The sequence below is a fragment of the Berghia stephanieae genome, chromosome 3 (genome assembly GCF_034508935.2).
Source record: "Berghia stephanieae isolate SIO BIC M18660-M18661 chromosome 3, UCSD_Bste_1.3, whole genome shotgun sequence".
Classification (NCBI taxonomy): Eukaryota; Metazoa; Mollusca; class Gastropoda; order Nudibranchia; family Aeolidiidae; genus Berghia; species Berghia stephanieae.
In genome coordinates this window covers 69,976,269-69,996,169 of record NC_088362.1, presented here as the reverse complement: position 1 = coordinate 69,996,169, position 19,901 = coordinate 69,976,269, and the positions used below count along the sequence as shown (strand labels likewise).

Sequence of the window (19,901 nt, the reverse complement as noted above, 5' to 3'; positions counted from 1 at the left end):
CAGTGAGCGGTGATATCAAAATGATTAAATACACACTGAAAAGCGTAAAGTTAAAACCAGTAAAAACGAAATTTAACGAAACAGCTAAGTTATTCATTTTCACTTAGTGATGTTTTGATTTAGGAAATTGTAACTAAAAAAGGAGATCAGACATATTGCTACTCAACATGATTTCTATTTTCTTCTTCTTAATGCTAAAATTCTGTTATTACTGATTTGCCTTCCAATTGACATAAATAATAAGATAACTCTTTGCATTGCAATCATTTCATTTCTTCGTTATCAAATCTAATTTCGAACTTCAAGAAGTACAAATGTCCAGCTTGTGACCTTAAGGACAGGTAATGACTCTTTCATTTTCAGTTTTTGAAAAGTAAATTGGAAGCATTTCTCTTCAGTTTAACAACAGTATTGAGTCAAGTGCTCTTTGTTTATTGATAGTTTGTAAACAAAGACAGAAACAAGACCAACAAACATTTTGAATTGTCTTTCTTTGTTTTTTTTTGTTTTTTTTAAAGCCATTTTTTGGTTTGGTTTCATAGGTTTTTCCCTGTACTTTAGTGTGGTTCTAACTTTTTAAAATACAACATTTAAATCTTACTTTAGTCAGAAGCCAATACTGTGTAGCTCTTATCAAAAAATGAAACGACTCAAATTGCACAGTACTTTCATATCAGTTGACATTTAAAACGAACAAATAAATTACAATCTTAAAGTATAGTACAATTTAAATGACATGTGTAGATACATGAATTTAACATGTATTATTTACATTATCAGTTTTTTTTAAATATTAAAATTTTAGCAGTCACATTTTGCAAGTGCTTTGAGACATAATAGCAAGAATATCTAGTAGAGTGTTCCCTGCCCCCTCCTCAAACAAGTGTTATGGTCCTTAACTTGTCATATACAAAGGGGGCTAGACACTTTAGACAGAAAACCTGTCTTTTTGATTTCTTAAAGATCAAATTGAGGGATTGAATAACAACTTTGTAAGAGCTCCCCACAGTCTTGATTATCGGTACTGTCTGATCTGCTGTCGAATCCTGGCAGATTGTGACCTGTGTTGACCTCTGGGAGAAGCAGGAGGGTGATGTCGTTGGCCAGCATTATAACCCTGATGACCTCGAAATCCAGGCAGCTGTGATGGGTAAGAGATAAGAAAAGTAAATGATAGTTACTATAAGCGTGTATAAAGTATGATATATTTTAACTAGATCTGAGTGAGTAACCAGTTCTATGCAACAAAGAACATTGTAAATGAAAGTACATGCAAGAAAAAACTAGCCACATTTATCATCATTCGGATATCCCCTTTTATTGACAAGACATGAGAGATCTTATTTGCTTACATGCGAAGTTTGATTTAACTCCATCATAACAAAAAAAAATCAGTAGTACAACACAGGCTTCAGAATTCAGGTTACATCACCGTTATCTTGATGCAGAATTCAGGTTACATCACCGTTATCTTGATGAAAACAGTAAGGTCTGTAGAACTTGAAAAAAAAGGGTAAAAACGTTGATTGTGTTGCTGGGGGTCGCTATTATCGAAAAGCTTATAATAAAGCTTACTTGTTAAATTAGCAACATCCATGTATCGTGAAATATATTGATCATAATGATCTGCAATCTATAAGATGTAAAGTTTTATCTTACAAACGGGTAGATAATGATATGCTAATAATTATTGCTTACTTAACGCATGATTAGTTTCAGATCTGTCAGTGAGCGAGCTGGGGGACAAGATGGAAATGATAATTGAGCACAAAGAGAGAAAGATAAATAGAGAGAAAGAGAGAGAGAGAGAGAGAGAGAGAGAGAGAGAGAGAGAGAGAGAGAGAGAGAGAGAGAGAAATTTCCATCCATAGTATATTATAAAATAATGGACACGCCTCATCTACTATCTCAATGTCCAAGAGCTTCATATTATTTTTACTTTCATCATATAATGTGCACTTTTATTTTCTGGAATAGGACATATGTTTTTTTCCAGTTTTTCTAATCCTTGAAGCATTATGCAAAAGTACAATAAATAAAAGACACACTCATGTGTATTTTGTTAAATGTGCAGATAATCTAATGTGCGCAAAAAATAACAAAAATGTTAAAATCAAATAAAACTTTTTTCTCCTTCTCCTACCCCTCCTCCCCTATTATTATCTTCATCTTCCTCCACTTCTTCTTTCTCCTCCTCGACGCCCTCCTCTTACTTAATCCACCTTTATGGTGGCTATTATTGGTGTGTATCTTTTAATTTTATTGTTTTAAAAGAGGGATGTTCTTTCTTAATGCGACTGTTTATTATATATTCATTAAGGTCTCACTATTGATCATGAGCTTCACATATGTAGATAGGCTGTTGCCAAGTTCGCTCAAAGTCACGCAAACTACTTCCATTCACTCTTATTATAAAACTGGGACAAGAGTTAAATTCATGAGATAAAAAAATTGTGTCATCCGGCAGATGCATTTTCATTTTATATTCTTTAATATCTCATTTGTGTGTGACAATAGTAAAGTAAAAATGACTCATGAAAAGGAGCCATCTTCTGCTTCCATTTGATGAAAGAAAGAAAAATTCCCTACAAACTGTGTTAAACTCGTGATATTCAAAAAAAAAAAAAAGTGCAGAAACAAAAGTCAAAGGAATGCAAATAAATAAAATGTGCAATAAAACATCTTGACTTAATTATTGTTTTGAGAAACTTACTGTGAAATGTCAAGAGTATCGCTAAAAATGAAAAAAAAAAAAAAAAAGGAAAAAAATATCTAAATAATGTATCATCAAAGTAATAAAAAATAATTTTTTTATCTCTTTAAAGAATCAAAAATTTGATATATTTTGATTAAATCAATATTTGTTTAAAGGATAATACACGGTTCTAATGGAAACCGATAAATCAACATAACAACAACAACAACAACAACAACAACAAAATAAAAATTAAAAAAACAAAAACAAAAACAAAATAAAAACAAACAAAAAAACAAAGAAAATCAAAACAAGAAATAAGAGGGGGGGGGGAAATGAAACCAAAATTTCATTAATCAAGACATAAGTATAGAATACAAGATCTTTGTTTTACTACTTATCAATCGTGGGAAAAAGTTTCAGTGTAAGACTCTTTTCTTCAAATGTTATGAAGACTTCGTTTTTTGGGTTTTTTTTTGTTGTTGTTTTGCTATTTATTTTTTTAAAACAGTGACGTGATAATAATATGGAGCTCATGTGAGAAGAGAAAAATGGCTAATAAATTCACAAGGCAATAACACATCAAGCTCATTCATTCAATCCCATGACCAGTTGATCGTCAGGGGGACATGCAGGATGCAAACTTCACAACCTTACGCCATTTGTCACGGTCTCTGGTCTTTTCCAGTAGGATATTGAGATTCAGGCCTGTCCACTCTTTGATATTGTCTTGCCATAGTTTTTTCTGTCTTCCTCTACTCCTCTGTCCCTCTACAGTGCCCTGCATGACGGTCTTGCATTAATTATCATGGCGGACAGTGTGTCTCATCCATGACAATTTCCTTCTTTTGACCATCGACAAGAGTGGTTCCTGTCCTCCTGCTTGATCCTCTACCGCTTCTCAAATATCTTTATTAGTCATGTGCTTCAAATAAGGAACTCTCAGGATTTTCTGACAGCTCTTATTTTGAAAAGCACAGATTCGCATTTCTAGGTCTGCTGTGAGTGTCCATGTTTCACAGCCATAGAGCAGGATGGACAGTACCAGCGACCTGTATAATTTCAAGTTAACTCTTATCTTTCATAACATGAGTAATTATTTTCTGGTAATTGAAAACGAAAAGGTTTATTTTATGGACAAAGCTAGGAATTTAGGAGTATTTTTTGACTCCATGTTCACCATGAGGCATCATATTAACAGCTTATGTAAACCTTTGTACTATGAAATTAGAAGAATTGGACAACTTGTCAGATTTTTATATCAAAACTCTATTCAAACACTTGTTTCATCCTTTATATTTTATAGGATTGAATATTGCAATGCATTAATCAATAATATTCCCAGCTATGTGCTAAACAGGCTCCAGCACAAACAGAATCATGCTGACAAAATAATTTTGAAAAAGAGGAAGAATGATCATGTTACACCGCTGTTTTAGACACTACACTGGTTGCCTGTCGAGCAGAGAGTAATATACAAAATTGCAGTTATGTGTTTTAGATATTTTAAATAAAGACACCATCCTATCTATGAGATCTTTTGTGTCATTATGATCCTCCGCGATCCCTTAGATCTAGAAATCAACTCCTTCATCTACGTAAAAAAGGCTCTAAAACATTTTCTGATAGGGCATTTTCTCATGCCGCCCCAAACGTGCAGAATTTACTGCCATTAGATGTTAGAAGTAGAGTATTTTCGTCTGAAATGACAATCAAAAAGTGCCTTAAAACACACCTGATGAATTCTTCTTTGCCTTAATAATGTTATGAATAGAAATGTATGTATCAATAGTCTATAATATCTGAGAAGTGTAATTGTTATATGTTGGATGTACGATTTCCCCTCCTGTCAATGTGTGCCGAGAGCTGTGGCAATGCAGGATTGGTGCTATATAAATATATTATTATTATTATTATTATTATTATTATTATTATTATTATTATTATTATTATTATTATCATTATTATTATTAATATTATTATTATTATTATTATTATTATTATTATTATTATTATTATTATTATTATTATTATTATTATTATTATTATTATTATTATTATTATTATTGTTATTAGCTCCAAAATGAATGTTGCTTTTCCATATGGTGTTAAGTCTAATCATGACTGCTGTTGCCATTCCAATTTTAGCTTTCACCTCTGCTGCGCTAGTCCCATCTTCGGTGAGCAGCACTCCAAAGTATTTGAATGAGGTGACTTGCTTTAGGTTTTCACTGTTGACATCGATTCTCGTCTGAGGGTTGTCTCTGTCGTTTGCTAGAATTTGCGACTTTTCGGAATTGATCTCCATCCCGTATGTACAAGCGGTTTCTGATAATGACACATCAAGACATGTCTCTAAATGCCCAACGTGTTGCACATTCCTATTGACATTTCACATTTGATGGATTGTCTACATTCCTTCTAGGATTGCCTCAGTGACAGCTCTTTGCCATCTTCTCCTTGAATCAGATGACACACTACCCTATTCTTATTTCATCGAAAAAAATTGACACAGACTTACATGTGGTTGGTAAGGCTGGTGGTAATGAATAGTTCCAGAGTAAGACTTCTGCTCTGGTGCTGAAATGCATTAAAATGTGAGGATGGATTAGTAGAGAAAGAGCCCATCTTTAAAGAGTTTTTTCATTAAGAAATAATATAATCAACTTATTTCAATTCATATCTCATTGACCCATTATAACATAATTTACATTATAAATATCGAATGTTTTTTAATTAACTCATTTCAATTCATATCTCACTGACCCATTAAAACATAATTTATATGTAATCACTTAACAATTTACAGTGGGGCCAAATATTTCAAATCATAATTTCTTTATGTTATTTTCTTCTATTCTAACTACAAAGATTACAGTTTTCATGAAGAAAACTTCATTGAAGCCCAAGTTAAGTTGAGTCATTGTTACTGCTTTCTTGCTAAAAACTGATGCCAGGTTAAAGTCCAGTGGAACAACTACAGGAGATTAATCTTGGTCAATCACTTTATAACATTAGTATGGTCTACTTAATAATAATAATAATAATAATAATAATAATAATAATAATAATAATAATAATAATAATAATAATAATAATAATAATAATAATAATATTTATAACGCGCATTCTCATCACGGTGTGATGCTCAATGCACGTTACAAATAAATACTACAAAATTTACATATAAAAAACATATATCATAATATCAAAATCAGCAGTGTATGTAATATCATATCAATCTGCATGAAAATTGTGACGGTAAAAAGGTAGTGCTTTAACAATGGTTTAAAACTATCAATAGATTCTCTTATCCTTCTGGGCAGGTCATTCCACACAAGGGGTCCAGTGTGGGTAAAGGAACGGCCGCCATAAAATTTATAATTAGAATTATTACTAAGAGTGAGCTTCGTTTTGTCAGTCGAGGATCGTAATTCCTATCTGGTTTATATATATATATATATATTTCTAACATACTTTTAATGTAGTCAGGTGCTTCATCATTTAGACTTTTAAAACAAAACAGAGGCAATCTTAAAAATGATTCTTTCCTTGACAGGAAGCCAGTGCAGCTCATACAGAATAGGCAAGGAGTGTGCCATTCTCTTTTGTCTTATCACTAATTTAGCTGCACGATTCTGTATGACCTGCAGGCGTGAGATTTTATCAAGGCTTATGTGAGATAAAAGACCATTGCAATAGTCTAGACATGTTAAAATGAGTTGTGACGAGTTTCATTGTTGCATCTTTAGTAAGGAAATCTCTATTGGTGGATATTTTCTAAAGATTATTTGTAAGAACTTGACAGAGGCTGTCTATTTGCATTTTCATAGAAAATTTCAGAGATTTCTAATGCCTGTCGAGGGCTCAATTGGACAACCATTTATATTCACACTAAAATGTTCCATCAAGCCATCCCCGCCTTTATTTCTAGTGCATAGCATAGCTTCTACCTTTTTATCATTCAATTTCAACTTCTGCAATGCAGTTCTTGGCAGACGCCATCAATGAAGAAATATTGCCTGGAACATCAAATTTATATGGATGTGTATCGTCAGCATAAAAGTGATAGGAAATTTACTTAAGAAAGAATTAAGACATTACCATTCAGCTTTTCATTGAGTCTGTCTAGGGACTCCATCAGTCTTTGTTCTTCCAACGACAAGGCAGACGGACCAGCTACTGTTGATTGTGGACATGAAAAGTGTATTTTTAGGCGGTAAGTTGAAAAACAACTAAGGATGTAATTTTAAATAACAACTGATAAAGTCAAATATATTTCAGATATCTAGTGAGAGTTAGTAGAAAAGAAAACTGAAAATAAATAAATAATAATAATAAAATAAAATAATTTTATTTAAAAATACATATGAATTTCTTAATATCGAAACTTATTAAAATTATTATTTATTTAGTTATAACTACAAAATAGCTGTTATTGTTCTTTTGGTCAGAACGGCAAGATGCCATATAAGATTAGAGTAAAATTGAATACTGCCTTGAGAGGATTAATATGCTGCAAGAGTTGCAGTGATGAACTTGAACTTGGACTGCTTGTTGTTCTGAATTCTAGAAACATTTAGCAATTTCATTCTGATTAACTTTTTCTTATTCACATATCCTCATGACATTTCTGAAAAAAAAGAGTTTTTCTACCTTTGGCCGGTGCCCTGGCCCTGTTGTAGACTTCCTGCTTGCTTTGAGCATCTTCCATGGCTACAGCTATATGGCTGTCCGTCAAAGACTGCTTTGCCAGGCGTTCTGCCATTATGAAAGCTGCTGTACTTTCTGATACTATAAATAAAAAGCAAATGTTAATCCTGTGAATATTTCTTTTCTTCCTTTTGTTTACCTGCCATCAGAAACTTATATAATGATAAAGGAAATAGCGCAAAAAGAAAATTACAATAGATCCCAGTTGAAGTATTTTCATCTCTACAATCTAAAATTACTCAAATGGTCCAAATCATCTCAGACACTGGATTCTTCATGAAAGGGATGGAATCAAACTTTAACCCTTTACAGGAGGGGATATGACTTTATTCTTACTGACGTTTACATATTCCCATTTTTACCCAGAGGGCAGCAACAGCAATGTGACTAAGGCTTCATTGAATGAGTTGCTTCACTAAGTGCAAACTTGATGAAGACAGTTAATCCTGTTGTTATAACTAGGTAAATGAGAAAAAATTAAGATTTGCAATAAATTTAGTCTTACCATCTAATGTTCGTAGCTGACCGTCAGTCAACAAAATAGTGCACAAGAGATAATATACCAAAAAAAAAAAAGATATCTCTAATAGATATATACAATCTACTGTTTGCTTCTTGATAGGTGATCTTAACCTAAGTTAAGGTAGACTCAAATAAATAGTCTTGGACATTGACAAAAAACTGCAAGTGTCGAAGGTGACAAAAGTTATGAGGAAATAGAAGAACAAAGCTTTGCAGCTTTGATAGTTTCTTGTAAGATAAATAAACATTGGCAAAATTAACCCAAAAATTCCATAAGGATCTAGACACCTTGCTAAAATGAAGTTATTATCAATATTAAACTTCAACGGGTCAGTATTGATCTTTCACTGGATAACGTTTAACGAATCCCTACCATTTTCTGCAGGTTTATAACTGAAAGCAATTGGTTTCGGCCCCTCCACTTGTTGCTGCTGTTGTTGTTGATGTTGCTGCTGTGTGGTCTGCGAGGCAGGGTAGCGACTCAATCCAGCACTGCCAGCTCTGGCCTGGATGGCGAGAGCATTGGAAGGAGTGCCTGTGGCAGAGTGAGTACGACGTTGTTGCAACAAGCCATATCTGGAAAATAAAAAAAACCCCAGACAATTGTCAGCCCTGGCATCTCGATAAATACCTTAAAATTCTAAGTTAGTCATTTTCTTTTTATTGTCAGTTACAAAAGAAACTAGACAGTTTGAATTTGCTATTATCTCACATAAGAGAAAACATATTGGTACATATCTTTAAAAAGTAGACAAATTTTTCTTTCTGTTGATATATTGCATGACTTTATTGACACAAGTGAGGAGCAGATGTGGACTGCAAAACAGGTCTCCAGAAAAGTAACATGTAGTAAATGAGCACAAAAAATATTTCAGATATTTAATCTATTTCACATAAGCGTTGCCACGCTGCAGTTGTTGAACCAAAAATTCATGCTGAGTGAGCTTTTTTAAAATGTCACAATCACGTAATTCGATCAAAGCTGACCACTTTGCACAAAGTTGCTCGACTGAGATGGGCATATGAACTCCAGGACTGGGATCAGATGAATCGCTTTTTTTTTGTAGTTAATTCCAGAGACAAACGAACTTCGTGCTATCGACGTCGAGGTGAATTATTCAATGACCAAATCGTCATTGAAGTAAAAAATCGAGCATATGGGTCTGTAATGGTGTGGGGAGTGATAATTGGTTGTAGAAAAACTGAGCTAATACATATAAATCAATGACTCAATTCAGACCTATACACTAGTGATATTCTTGAACCAATTGTCATTCTGTTTACTTGGAATCAGAATAATCAAATGGTGATATTCAAGTTCAATAACGCCTGAGCACATAGACTGGACAAATATCTGCTTTCCTAAATGATTCAAATGTAAGGGAGATAAACCAGTTGCCAGCTGTGAAACCTGACATGAAACCTTTGAACATAACATGTGGGATTTTATGAAAGGAAAGCTAAAAAAAAAACACGAACAAAAAGAAACAGAAAGCTGTATAGAATTCGATTAATAATTCGACAGACTAAATACAATTTGGACTGATATACCAGTAGAAACAGTCAATCAGCTAATATCATCAATGAGGCAAAGAGTTGTGGCATTGATCAATTCTAACGGTGGAGAGAAAACATAATGTGGTGAGTCATGTGTGCAGATTTGTGCAAAATCGATTTTTAATTATTGGTTTTAAATATCTGCAACTTTTCAACAATATATACAAATTCAATAAATTATACAACAAAAGAAAACTAGTTTCGTCTAGTTTCCAACCTATATGTTATTGTATTTGTTCCAATCAGTATTGAACTATTAGGGGAATAAAACTGTCTAGTTTCCTTTGTAAAAGATTATATTTTTCATCATTTTTGTTTTTAAAAAAAAAGATAATAATGATGATGGTTATGATAATGATGATGATGAGGATGATAATGACTATAAAGATGGAGATAATAAGGAAAAAGATAAAAAGGTGAATTTTATTAACCTTCTAAGGTAGCTGCCCTGTTGTTGTACAGCAGGCTTGATTTTGTTCTGACCATTTGTGTTGGTACCTCCCCCATTGCGGGTGTAAAAATAGCCTGAACCTGGTCTCAGTGCTGGGGCACCATTTGTATTAAACCCTTTAGATAAAAATAAATACAAATATTAATATTCGAAAATAGAAAAAGTTAGTTAAAATCAGTAACATTTTCGTTTAGTTTTATTGATATAAGTTAAACTATGAAAGCCAAACAAATCAAAGAAATGTAACCAAAATCCTGTTTTTGTTTTACTAACTAATAGCATCAGTAACCCTGTATCAATGAGACCTTAATTACAATAAGAAACTCTGTCTAACATATCTTACTGTAACTGATGAATATATATAACATATAAAGGGGTGAAATGAATATTACATTAGATATTGGGTATCATAGGGATTAGCATAGCAAAGACGTATGGGCTTTGCTACGTACCCATAAGGTACAGAGTTAGACTTGAATTGATGTAAAATGACAAATACAATTTACAAATAGAAAAATGAGTTCTAATTGCAACAAATTCTATTACTTTGGGATGAATTTTATTCCTCTCATTATTTCCTGTTAGCATCAGGTGGCCAATCTACATGTAATATACTTTTGAAATTCTCATGTATATTTTTATCTATTTTTTATCAAAGTTAAGAAAATCCTTAAAAAGTATAGATTGTGTAGGATAAAGTTTATTACCTAATGAATTTCCATCAATAATCTTTGTGGACAATACAGGAGTCTGTCTTGCTGACTGGTCATTTCCAACAGTTGCTGAAGACTTATTCTCTCCTTTCTCTCCTTCTTTGTCAAGACAATTCCGTACTTTGTCCCACAGCCATGAAATCTCTTCGTCAGTCGGTGTCTTATCAACACGAATTTTACTCTCATCGAAAGTTGACGAAGAGGAACCTGGTGGGTTACTATTATTATTACTATTATTTGTAGCAGAATAAGATGGAGCAACACCATTTTGTATGGGGTAATTGATTTTGGTGGAAGCAGGAACTATACTAGTTCTTGTTACAGTTGAATTTGAAAGGGGAACTCTTTTAGATAAAGTGTTATCCCTTATCCTTGACCTCTCTACATTCTGCTGCATGTCTTTTTGTTGAGAATGGTCTCCTAATATAATGCCAATATTTGCCGGATTTGATGATACATGGTAGACTTCTGCATTTGTGTTTGTATTCACTTTGACTGGGACTTTTGACATGAAGTTATTATTCACAGCTTTGACCTTCACCTCAAGCTGAGATTTATGTAAAGAACTGGCTTTTGGAGATGTTGGGGAACTACTGCCATCTTTTTGGGTGGGATGCTGAGACTCCGAACTCATTATTATATGGGCAGCAGCTTTGGGACGGTTTATAGGAGCAGTGGTGTTCAACGGCTGAGAGAAATTAGGAGGTAGGTTGGATTTGGGAGTGTTCTGTAAGTTGTTGATGTTTTGTGGGAGGTTGGCCTGATGTATTAAGGCCATGGGTTGGCGCATGCTACCAGCACTGGCGGCTCTCACCGGTTTGGTTGTCAAAGGGGACTGGGAGACAACCTTAGCCGATGCTGGTCTAGATACTGCTTGCTCTGTTTGGTGAATATTACAAAATAGAAAAAAAATATACAATGAATATAATGTGAAATATCATACCAAGGCACAAGAATTTGCCGTAAAAAAAAAGGAATTGTCACATTTTTTTCATGCCTAGAAATACTATTCCTATGGTATAGAGAAAAAGTATTGGACTAACAACACGGCCCAAGGCCCAGCCAGTACAATGAGGATGAGGATGATGGGGTGACATGATGACCCTGGTTTGGGTGAATGCTCTACCTGCACGGGCACCATGACTTGACTGATTTTATATTTTCAGCTACAGCCACGCAATATTTAGTGATAGCTTGTTAGTGGTAATAGATTTAAATTAAAAGCGATGATAATGAATGCACGGTTTTGATTGCATATTACATAAAGCACATCAAATAAAGAATAAACACAGGCTAGATATCCTCTTATATATATATATATATATATTATATATAATATATATATATATATATAATATATATATATATATATATATATATATATATATATATATATATATATATATTTATTTATTTATTTATTTATTTTTTGGTTTTGTTTTGTTGTTGTTGCTATGGTCGTATGGTTTAAAGAGCTATCATGGATAAGAATAAGCTCACTTAAAACAAGGTAGCTACTGAGGCATATGTTTGCTATTTTCATTGTTTACATGTACCATAGTTTGCTGCATTCTTTATGTGCTTCCATCAAACAAGTAACCCAGCGAGACATTGACCAATTCCCAAGTAAAATTTCTTCCCAGCAACCCACATTTCTCACAGTTCTGGACTTCAGTTAGGTCTGAAGATTCAAGCCGGCAATTAGATATCTCAAGAGTATGCCTCAAGAAAAGTATTTTGCATGCAGAAGTGATTGGATAGTTGAGTCAACAGCCTATCCAAAGGGTATCAAGCAATGTTTACTGTATGTTTAACACTGCAGAAACATATAAATTCTGGCTTCAAGGGGCTTATGGCTCTATATGCCAACTTTGGCTCACACATTCAACAATTCACGGATTTGATGAACAAGAGTCAAATATTGAAATAATGTTATGTACTTTCACTTTCACTTATTTATCAAATCAAGAATTCATCATGGAGAGCAATTCTTATATAAATTTTCTCGAAATTAATAGATGAATATACTGTAAAAGTATTGTGACCATTTGCCATTGTAAAATGATTAAAAATAAAGTTTACTGTAATGGCCTGGTCCAACGGCATGGGCATTTGGCTGGTCATTGTTGTTGTAATCATCCTCCGTCTCTTCTAAGAAAGCTGCCCATCTTACACTTTTCTTTTTCACCTGTGGAGATTATTCCTCAAATTTAAAATTCAACATTCAGAACTTTTGGTCATAAAATAGTAACTTTAAAAAAAACTCTAATCAAAAAATAAATTTAAAAAAAAAAAATTATTCAAATTGTGCAACCTGATTAATCACCTAATTCCTTGTATCATCAGTAGTTTGTTTGCAAATCCAAACAAATATTTTAACCATTCTTAATTGACAGATTCTATATGATACTATTTAGTCATAAAATCAGCAAATAACAAACTCTTTTTTAATTTTAGACATATAAGCCCTAAGAGTTTATTTCTAAATCATTGTTTTTAAAGTCTAAAGTGCAGCATAGCAAAAGATTGACAGATGTGAAGTTTATTGTTCAGAGAAAAAGTGCCGTGCTGAAAAGGAGTCTTTAACCTAGGTTTTCTGAGAGGTAGAGCAGCGACTTATTCATTTGACCATGATGCCCCAAACTCCACCCCCTATATTTATAGGGAAGATTTTGCTGTTAGAATCAGTTTAAGAATTTTGACAACTAAGTCACATATGGTATCATTGTGAAGTGCTAATTCAACAATAAGGTTTGTCTCATAATTCAAGGCTGTATTGATATTATTCTCTTTATTGATAAACCAGTAACACTACAATAAAGAATTTATCTTGTTCAAAAAAAAAATGATAATAATAACAAATGCAACCCAAACAACAATTTCCCTCCTTTATTTTTCATTAATCTTTACCCCAAAGATTGTCAAAAGTGAGAATTTCTAGTTGCACAGAAATGACAGGGAAGCAATTGTTTTCATCGGGTTTGCACTGTTGTTGGATGGTTGGGATCTAGGACATCTTGTACAGATGCAGCTTGTTGGGATACAAATATATTTTAGATTATTCATTTTCTTTAAAAGAGAAGAAATGATATAATTGGAGTCATAATTCTCTAAAAATCATAATTACAGCAATAATTTTGAGCTGCTCAGACATTTTTTCATTTAGTTGGAAGAAATGTGAAACGATATTTTTTTATAAAAATTCATCAACTATTCAAGAAGCACTTTACCTTTTTATCATTCTGCAACTTGGCCAATTCTATACTATCTCTGACTTGAGCAGCTCCCTTCTGGTTACCTTGGGTCGGCACTTTTGGAGGAAGTTGTTTCAATATTCCTTTCAATGCTTTTGTGTTTTCTGAATCCTCTTCAATAGCTCGAGATTCTCCTTGTGATGATTCACTTGGCTTTGAAGATTTTGAAGAATCATCGATAGCCTGACTGATTTGTTCATTCTGCAGTTGGTGGTTGGATTGATTTTGCTGTCCTGGTGATAATTTTGGAACTGGAGGTTTATTTGAGGGAAAAACTGTTCTCACTGCAGGAACTGGAACTGGCCCGGAGACAAAGTCATTACCATGTGGAATGTGGTGAATTACTTGGGCCTTTTCTGCTTGCTGTATTGGGATGGAGGGGGATGATGTTGTTGCAGATGCCAATGCTGTTTGTGGCTGTGATAACGGTGACGAATTTTGAATGTTTTGAATAGGTGTAGAGGAAAAAGTAGTGGTCATTATATTGTTGTTTCCAAGCATCTGGTCACTTAGCTGTTTAATTTCTTGTTGTAAAGTATTATATGTGCTGGTGTTAGGCGGGAGGAGTGTATGATTTTGAAGAATGTTTGAGCTTTCAGCAGCATTTAGTGAAAGTGGATAAACAAAGTCTTGCTTTTTGAAAGAATGGAGCATGTTATTGTCAATTTCTGTTACAGGTGGTTTGGTGCTCATTTTAGAAGGATTCATAAACAAAGCAGAAGACACACTCGCTCCTTGGATAATATCTGCATTCTCATTCCTATTTATATTCCCTGAAAGATTTTTTTGTGGCACTGCATTATTTACAACTAAATTCTGCTCTTGGGTAGGAATTGTGGGACTTGGGGCAAGAATGACAGAAGAAATTCTTTTGCCATAAGGGCTATTATTGTTTGTGGTTGCAGGGGCAGTGGTGATGAGATTGTTGGAGGCTGTATATCCAGCAGAACTAGAACTAGCTGTGGAAAGCGGTTGGCCAGGCCAAATGGATAAACCAATAGCAGACGCATACCTAGGATTGTAACTTTCAACTACTGGCTCATTTCTGCCCCCTGTCTGGCTGTTTGATTGAGGTTCCCCTTTGTGAGGTTTGCTTGCAGCTCCTAAGGATTGATTATTTTGATGATTCATTGAATATTCTCCTTTGTTTTTTGTTTCATTATTTGCCTGACGAGAATTTCCCTCATTATTCATCAAATATGCATTTTCATGTTTTGCAGGACTTTTTTGTTGTGAACTATTGTTCCGATCCATCTCATTGGCAATAGGCTGATTATTGCTGTCATTATTTTCATTCATTCTAATCAATGATATATTACTACCCGAGCTTACAGACTCTTCTAAAGAATCTCCTGACATTTGTTTCAGAGGAGAATTGAAACTTTGAATAATGCTGCTGTTTTGTTGTTCAATTAATTCCACTTTGGTAACTCCATTATAACCAGCAGAATATGATGTTTTACGGTTTTCTTCTTCCTTGTATTCCAAAGTGTGATCCTTTTGATATATTGCCGAAGTTGTCATGTCATGATTTAAAGGAAAATTATTCTGTCTGGATAAAGTTGTGTCATTATTATCTTTTTCAGAAGAATGTGGGTTTAGATAAAATGTTTTCTCCGAGCTGGGACAATCATTCTTTGTACTTGAAAACTCTGAAATGAGTTCAGAACTTCTCTCATTACTTTTATTATTTTCATGGACATTCCTTTCGTACCCATCTGACTTCTCCAAACTATCTAAACTGGAACAACTACCACTTAAACTTTCTGAACTATCAGCATCACCTTTACAATCTTCATTTTCAACAACCTGTCCTATTTCCAACTCTCTTTGTACAGCATTACTAAATTCTTTCAACGACTGCTGCTGCTTTTGTAAAAGAATATTTTGTTGCTGTTCCAGTTGCTGCTCAAACAAACTTTTGCTGCTGGTCAAATTCTTGAGACTGAAATCCATAAGCTCAGCTCTAGCCTCATTATTTAACTGATGATTAGATCTCCCTGAAGATGGCCGTGCCGAATGATGACGAGGCTTATTAAAATAGGACCTTTTTAACGGATCTTCATTTTCACGCTTAGGTGAAAGAACTCTTTCTCTTCCTGATGCTGGTCGCTCTCGTCGAGGACTCCTCCTAATCAGCTGTAAAGCATCTTCTAGACAAGGAGCACCATATCGTTGAGGGCTAAGCCTCCCACTATTCTGACGTTGTCCTGCAGGAACATGAGATCTTTGATATTTTTCTGTAGCTTGTTTCTGTTCCTCTCTTCGTTTTGTTAAAATTTCTTGCCGCCTTTGTTCCTCCCTTTTTGCCTCTAGTTTTCTTTTCTGGGCTTGAATTCTGATTGAAAAATATAAATGAAATATAAAGGCTCTAATAATCCTTATTCAAAACAGTGTAATTAATAATATTGAATAAATGAGAAGTGTGGAGATACACATTTTTGTTTTCTTTCTGATGATCTTTGCTATCATAATGCAATTTAAGAGTATACTTTTTGTGAAAATCTGGGAAACGAAATATCAAGTTTAACAGCATGGAAAAAAATAAACAACAAATTCTAAAAAGTGAGGTTACCAGATCGCAGATTTTCCTCTTCCACTAATACATATGACCTAATGCCTCATTTCAGTATTATTCCACAGTGAAACAGCTGTTTAAAAAATGAATTTATAGCTAAATTAATCAGATTTATTAAATTTAACTTTTTCAGCAAGTGAGGAAACTAAATTCAGCCTTGGTGCTGGGGAAAGTAAACTAAACCTAAGTATTACATTTAAAAAAAAATTTAATTCAATTTTCAGCATATATAAACCAACCTGACAGGATACCTTTTTGGGACGATAAATAATTCCTTAATAAAATAACAGCATTCCTAACTCAAATGCTAAATCATCGAAATAACGAAAAATCTCAAGAAGAGTAAATACTCAAAAAGAGACCCAACACCTCTCTGACACAATGACCTGTCTAATTGACATATCACCTCTTCCAGAAAAATAAAAGTCAGGGTGGTATTTATTGCATGACACACTAATGCAGCATGTAAGCTAAAAGTGGGGAGTGATGAAGGCACATTCAGTGAAGGCCTTCAATTACATATGTACCAAATGCAATCACTTGAACTCCATTCACTAAGTCAACATTACTCTCACCTGACTAAGTCACAGGCATTATGCTATTTCTTTTGTGCCCCCACCCGCCCGCACTATCGTAACATTTTAACTAGAAATTAATATCATATACACGTATTTTTTTTCTTCTAAAAACTTAAGAACTAAATTTGTGTAACCACAGTGCTCGTCAGATGAAGAAGAGCTAATTTATTATGAAAAAATAAACTTACTTCCTTCTTTTGTTTGTTTCTTGTGATAACTTTTTTGCTCTTGCAATGGAATCTGTTCGTTCTCCATCCTCTTTCTCTTCCCTTTCCAGGGCACGGAAGTGTTGGCTTTGTGAAGTTAAGAAAATAAGCATAAAGTTGATCACACATACTGATCTCTATGAGAAAAAAAAACAGGGTCCAATGCCTGAGTACAACAATAAAAGAACAGCGATGGAGGCTATTTGGTCACATCTTACGTCGAGAAGATAACATCCCAGCCCAAACTGCAATGACACAATATTTCCTTCATGGCAACAGATATGTAGGGAGACCATCAACATCAATAGTAACTACCCTGAACCAGGATCTCTCTACATATCAGCAATTTCTGGATTCAGATGAGGCCGAATTAATCCCTCAAGAACTAAGAAATACTGCAGTGCCCTACATACTAAAGTCACAACAAGATCTTGACAGCCTCAAAACTCTGGCCCAGGACCGTGACCAATGGAAACAATTAACAACATGGATGGAGAGAGCAGCTATACTCATCGACCATGACTGAATCACACAATTCTCAGCAAGCGTCATTCAGACTGCGAAGCTTACTACTACTATGTTCCAAGACTAAAAATTCTTTCAAGCAACCAAAAATGTAACCAAATTTTAAACATGCCATTTTGATGATCAAAAAACAAAACAAAACAAAGTAAAATAATAATAATAAAACAACATCAACAACAACAACAACAACAATAATAATAATAATAATAATAATAATAATAATAATAATAATAATAATAATAATAATAATATGTTCAATCTCATATTAAACACGATACTACCATTGTGCCATATATATATATATATATATATATATATATATATATATATATATATATATATATATATTATATATATATATATAGTATCATATATATATCAAGGACATACTATACTATATATATATCATATTTATATATATATATATATATATATATATATATATATATAGAGAGAGAGAGAGAGAGAGAGAGAGAGAGAGAGAGAGAGAGAGAGAGAGAGAGAGAGAGAGAGAGAGAGATCGTATTTTGAAAAAAACGAAACGAAACTTAATTAACCTCGTTTTGCCAAGGTGGTGCTATTTACTACTATTTATCAGAAACAGCAAAGGTGGCAACTCAGTCTCTGTGTATACAAATCAAGATGGCGGTTGGGACCTCGTTCCTTGACCAATGCCAATGCCCAACAATTGTTATGGGCTCATTGACTCGTTGTTGTTATGGGAATACTCTCAGACCAACACAAAATATTTTCCATTAGAACAATGATAATTCAAGCCCATAAACTGCGTTCGGCTTTCAGACCTTCTAATATGGACACCTAGTCTAGCTATCTAGATTATATTGAACATTCCATTAAATAAAATGTAAATCACTTAAAATCATCGTTGTTTATTAAGTTTAGCTTTTGTCTTTCGAGTCTTAATAAATAACATAAATACAACTTGAAAAGGATACGAGTAAGCCCCTGCAATTAGGCGGCTATCCATTTTGAAAAGACACTTGATTTCTCTCTTATTTTCTGCATAATCAAAAGAGTAGGGTGGAAAAGGAAACACTTTGATAATGCTCGAGGAACATGTTTATGGTTGTTGGATACCATATGCCGCCATATTGTTTTTAGTTACGGAATGCGCAGGAATGCTGGAGAAAAGTTATCTCTGCGCAGGTTTTACTCATATTCACGAAGAAAACAAATGATAACCGTAAAATACATACAGCCTTCCTTTTTCTCTGCACTTGGCTAAGAAGTTAACAACATTACCATCCGGAAATATAACGGACCAACACATAAAACTATGTGTAACCATGCACGTTTATAGTCTGGTTAATACAGTTTAGTGAGAATTTTCCGTCTCCTCCTCCTCTTCCTCCTCCTCCCCCTCCTTCAAATGGGTCTCCACTTCCTCCAAATTCTTCTCCTATCCCCCTTCCCCTAATCCTCTCGCTCTCCTCCTCCTCCTCCTCCTCCTCCTCCTACTCCTCCTCATTCTTCTTCTTCTTCTTCTTCTTCTTCTTCTTCTTCTTCTTCTTCTTCTTCTTCTTCTTCTTCTTCTTCTTCTTCTTCTTCTTCTTCTTCTTCTTCTTCTCTCCTCCTCCTCCTCCTTCTCTTCTTCTTCTTCTTCTTCTTCTTCTTCTTCTTCTTCTTCTTCTTCTTCTTCTTCTTCTTCTTCTTCTTCTTCATCATCATCATCATCATCATCACCATCATTATCATCATCTTCTCCTCATCTTCCAGCCAGACCGTCGATATTTAGATAGGCACTTACACGGTAGAGAAAAATTATACTTTCTTGATGGCTTGTCCCCCCTCCCCCCCTGCCCTCTCTTTCTCTCTCTCTCTCTCTCTCTCTCTCTCTCTCTCTCTCTCTCTCTCTCTCTGTATGTTTATGGGATATATATATATATATATATATATATAATAAATAGATAAATAGATAGATAGAGATAGATAGATAGATAGATAGATAGATAGATAGATAGATAGAGAGAGAGAGAGAGAGAGAGAGAGAGAGAGAGAGAGAGAGAGAGAGAGAGCATCAAAATAAATAAATAAGTAACTCGAAGTTGGGATACAACATTATACTATACTAGCACACCGGCCGGACTT

General features: G+C 34.0%; 1 protein-coding gene across 3 annotated transcripts; it reads right to left on the bottom strand.

The window, feature by feature from the left end:
• Positions 1-363: 363 nt before the first annotated feature.
• On the bottom strand, positions 364-18,947 carry LOC144968331 (uncharacterized). Of its 3 annotated transcripts, XM_078906593.1 has the most exons (12): positions 18,749-18,947; positions 17,250-17,354; positions 13,882-16,243; positions 12,734-12,839; positions 10,646-11,530; positions 9,919-10,054; positions 8,304-8,506; positions 7,352-7,489; positions 6,800-6,877; positions 5,217-5,275; positions 2,714-2,734; positions 364-1,141 (listed from the first exon to the last, which is right to left on the bottom strand). In XM_078906593.1, the coding sequence occupies exons 1-11, from the start codon at positions 18,778-18,780 to the stop codon at positions 2,723-2,725; spliced, it is 4,116 nt and encodes a 1,371-aa protein (XP_078762719.1). In that variant the 5' UTR covers positions 18,781-18,947; the 3' UTR covers positions 364-1,141; positions 2,714-2,722. The 3 variants fall into 3 exon arrangements, with proteins under 3 accessions (XP_078762719.1, XP_078762717.1, XP_078762718.1); XM_078906591.1 differs by lacking the exon at positions 2,714-2,734; XM_078906592.1 differs by lacking the exons at positions 364-1,141; positions 2,714-2,734 and adding an exon at positions 1,306-1,499.
• Between the last annotated feature and the right edge of the window lie 954 nt (positions 18,948-19,901).

What these genes read in the sequence shown, in the direction of transcription:
- LOC144968331 (XM_078906591.1), bottom strand. Translation starts at nt 18,780, where the DNA reads ATGGATAGCCGCCTAATTGCAGGGGCTTACTC. An exon ending in CAGGGCAGCTACCTTAGAAG is followed by an intron (nt 8,507 to 9,918) that starts GTTAATAAAATT and finishes TTTATTTTCCAG; the next exon opens with ATATGGCTTGTTGCAACAAC. An exon ending in ACTCAATGAAAAGCTGAATG is followed by an intron (nt 5,276 to 6,799) that starts GTAATGTCTTAA and finishes AATGCATTTCAG; the next exon opens with CACCAGAGCAGAAGTCTTAC.